The 3,914-nt window shown below is 31.9% G+C and overlaps 1 protein-coding gene across 1 annotated transcript; it reads right to left on the bottom strand.

The window, feature by feature from the left end:
• Positions 1–726: 726 nt before the first annotated feature.
• On the bottom strand, positions 727–2,595 carry LOC136091753 (E3 SUMO-protein ligase ZBED1-like). Its single transcript, XM_065819462.1, has 2 exons — positions 2,126–2,595; positions 727–2,035 (listed from the first exon to the last, which is right to left on the bottom strand). The coding sequence occupies exons 1-2, from the start codon at positions 2,593–2,595 to the stop codon at positions 727–729; spliced, it is 1,779 nt and encodes a 592-aa protein (XP_065675534.1).
• Positions 2,596–3,914: the final 1,319 nt, after the last annotated feature.

The raw sequence follows: 3,914 nt of genomic DNA, 5'->3' as shown, positions 1-3,914 counted from the left end.
TGCATCCATGAGGTAGTCATTTGAATTTTTAAAATCCACAAGCGCATTGTTTCGGTATAAGTCAAAGCCTATTTTATTATATGGCTAGGATAGCTAAAAAAAAAGAAAATTTCCGAAAAGCTGACATACCTCAACGCAGTCAGGAGCACCCATTGCAAAACCAAACAAACCACTGTTCTATTTATTCCAAAGTTGCTTATTATTAAAATATATATATATATATATATATATATATATATATATATATATATATATATATATATATATATATATATATATATATATATATATCTATACATATATATATATGTATATATATATATATATATATATGTATATATATATATATATATATATATATATATATATATATATATATATATATATATATATATATATATATATATATATATGTATTAGCAATAGTATATATATATATATATATATATATATATATATATATATATATATATATATATATATATATATATATATATATATAATATTAATTTTTTTTTGTTCGATTAATCGTCTAAAATTTTAATCGATTAATCGATTAAATTCGATTATTTCTGAACTCGACAGAATAACCTGCTTTTCACCACTGGTGAGGTGAAGTTGTTATCGGTAAACGTTAACTAACTACAGTATTCACAAACGTTAACAAACAAGACACTTAATGCCTGCTATACTGTATTCAGTTTAATTGACAAGTACAAGTAGGCATCACTTTAGCCAGTCACGTAAACAAACGAGAACGTTAACGTTTTCTGGAAGTAGACAAGCTCGCAGTTTGTTGACAATGTACCCTGACGAACTAAACAGTCTTTCACAAGGAACAGAAGTGGCAGGTACACATAGAATTGTCTGCACAAAACTGCTCAGGTTAGGGTAATGATGCCTGTTCAGTTGCCACCACATGAGGGGATTCTCAGTTTCTGGAATTACACCTTCTTCTTGATATCGTGTAAGCTCAGCCAGTGAGCCATGTACTGTTTGTGATTCATCTGATGAGGATTGCAATTCCGAGTCGTTGACCAACAGAGTAAGTTTCATTTTCATACGCACAGGTTCTGATGCCTCGCTAGTGCTGGTAGTAGTTTCACGTTCAGCTCTCTGTCTTTGGTTACAGTACACCCGAAATGCATTAGAAAGTATTGTCCAAACTGCTTCACGTTTCTCTCTTGAGAGACAGCCGAGTTTCTTGTAACGTGGGTCTAATGCCACAGCCATTTGCAACGTTGGCAATGCATCAATGTTTTCAATGCGACCTGAGAAGTCATTTAGTGTTGCAGATTTGAAACGTGCTATATACCCTGGATCGTCATCATTAACCCGCAGAAGTCTGCGCAAAAATGCTTCTAACGGAAGTACAGCCGAACATGTAGCATACTGTTCACTACCAGTATACTCAGTAGCATCTGCAAGTGGACCGAGATAAATACTGACCAATACCGAGACAAATTTTGACATTTTCTCCCAGTCCAACTCCTTTAGTTTATCTCCAGTGTAATTCTCGGGATGGTCAATATGATGCTGCTTAATGGCATCTTTCACTTCCAGCAATCTGGCTAACGTTAGGTAGGTTCTGTTCCACCGCGTAGCTACATCCTGCTGCAATTTGTGAAACTTCACATCGTCAGACCTGTTAGAGGTACTGGCCTGGCTGGCCTTTAGCTCTGATGTATTCCTTGAACTGCGCTTAAAATGTCTAACTAGGTGTCGACATTTAGCCAGAATAGGAGATGAATCAGCTGCTTTCAAACCTGCTAGTATGCTCAGTTGAAGACAGTGTGCAATACACGGTATATGGCTGTAATCCGTCCGTCCTATAGCAGCAACCACATTTCGTGCACTGTTCCTTACGATACAGCTAATTTTTTCAGCAATGTTCCACGTTGCGGCAAACTCTTCATAGAAACTGGCAACATTATCAGCAGTGTGCCTTTCTTCAACATTTATGCAAGCTATAGCGACAGACGTCAGTTTCCACTCAGAATCAATCCAATGACCTGTTATCCCACAGTACGATTCACTGTTGGTGGAGGTTCAAAAGTCAGTAGTTAGAGCAATACTATGAATGCATTCTAGAGCTTTCTTGTGTTCATTCAACTTCTCATTGTACATCTCTCCAATGACAGTGTCGATTGTACGGCGACTGGACAAAGTATAAGTCTGGTTTTGAAGGGCAATACGAAGCACCGCCTCTAGTCCAGCATCTTCTACAATTACTGTTGGACGTCCAGAACTGGCAATCCAATGAGCTATTACCACCTTCAGGTCGGCAGAGACCTTTTCACTGACAGGCTTATTTGACTGACACGTAAATAAATTGGTGAATGATATTGTCTGAGGGGTCATCTTACGTTCACTGTCGACAACCTGTTGATATTTCAGAGGATGCTTGTGCTGAAGGTGATAAGTCAGCGATGTGTTTGAGCCACGGAAAGCAAACTGTTTATTGCAGTGAACGCAGTATATTTTGTCACCTTCGTCTACTTTACCATCAGCATTCAACTTGAAAACAAAATGCTTGCTTAACTTTCCAGTTAAATGTTTGACAGAAACGTTGCTTTCATTAGTTGCCGCAGCCATATTTGCAAAACAAACATTGTTTACTTTAGAAACGGATATAGAAATGTAAGATAATGTTCCCAGGTCAGTAAGTATTTTAAAATATGACAAAATTTTTAGTCGAGATTTTCAAGATACGCGCTTTCAAAATTAATTTTATATTTATCAAATTCTATTAAAAAATTCTATATTTAATACTCTTTTTCGTCACGGCTAATGACTTTAAAACAATTGATTTTGAAAAGTTGCGTTTAGACGTTTTTAAAACTTTTAAAACTGAAAATAACTTCTTTGCGAATGATTTATATGAAAACGATATATTTTTTTATAAATTTATATGCTTAACATTTATCAAATTAACAGATATCAAAATATATTGTTCATGCTAAAACTTAAATTAGGCCAAGTACCACACCACTTCACAAATAATTTCTTTATAAATAACGTAAATAAATATAATATAAGAGAAACAGGTAATCTTGAGTTTATTCTAATTGAAGAATATTAAAGTTAACTTTAATATTCGAGTAGTTTTAATACAACTAGTTGTACTTAATATATAATATATTACCTATATTGAACATAATATATATTATTCACTTGTAAGGGCTTCGTGATAAGATCAGTACGATCTTCTTGAAGTCCTGTCTGTACTATTTTAATTATAATTATAATCTCGTTTATATATTTTGACTAAGGAAACTTGTAAATATTACTATTATAAAAAACGAAACTTGTAAATATATATATGTACGGCAAAAAAAAAAAAAAGTAACGGAAAACCGGCAAAAATTATTCGAAATATTACTGATTAAAGAAATTTTAATCGATTAAATAAATTAGCGATTAATCGATTAATTAATCGTTAATTTCCGCAGCCCTAATATATGTATATATATATATATATATATATATATATATATATATATATATATATATATATATATATATATATATATATATATATATATATATATATATATATATATATATATATATATATATATATATATATATATATATATACTATTGCTAATACAAACATGTAGAGTAAGATCACTTAAGTAGTCACAATATTAATATAAATATGGTACTTAAATTGGTAAAATAATTATTCATGCTTTTAGTTTAATTTATCAATTGTTAAGGTAACTTAAATGAGAGGAGTAGGAGAAACAACTCCACGGAAAACAGTTAAAAAGGTTTTGAATACAGTCATGGTATTTTAGCATTTATTAGCAAAGATGGGAGAATTGTAAAAAGAAAATTTGCTGCTCATTATAAATGCATAAAAGGCGAGGGTTGAATGAGTTTGTAGCTATCTGATCTTATCTAAGATT

Source organism: Hydra vulgaris, chromosome 15 (assembly GCF_038396675.1).
Source record: "Hydra vulgaris chromosome 15, alternate assembly HydraT2T_AEP".
Taxonomy (NCBI): domain Eukaryota; kingdom Metazoa; phylum Cnidaria; class Hydrozoa; order Anthoathecata; family Hydridae; genus Hydra; species Hydra vulgaris.
This window is presented reverse-complemented; position numbering and strand designations above follow the sequence as displayed.

What these genes read in the sequence shown, in the direction of transcription:
- LOC136091753 (XM_065819462.1), bottom strand. Translation starts at nt 2,595, where the DNA reads ATGGCTGCGGCAACTAATGAAAGCAACGTTTCTGTCAAACATTTAACT. An exon ending in GACACTGTCATTGGAGAGAT is followed by an intron (nt 2,036 to 2,125) that starts GTACAATGAGAA and finishes CTCCACCAACAG; the next exon opens with TGAATCGTACTGTGGGATAA.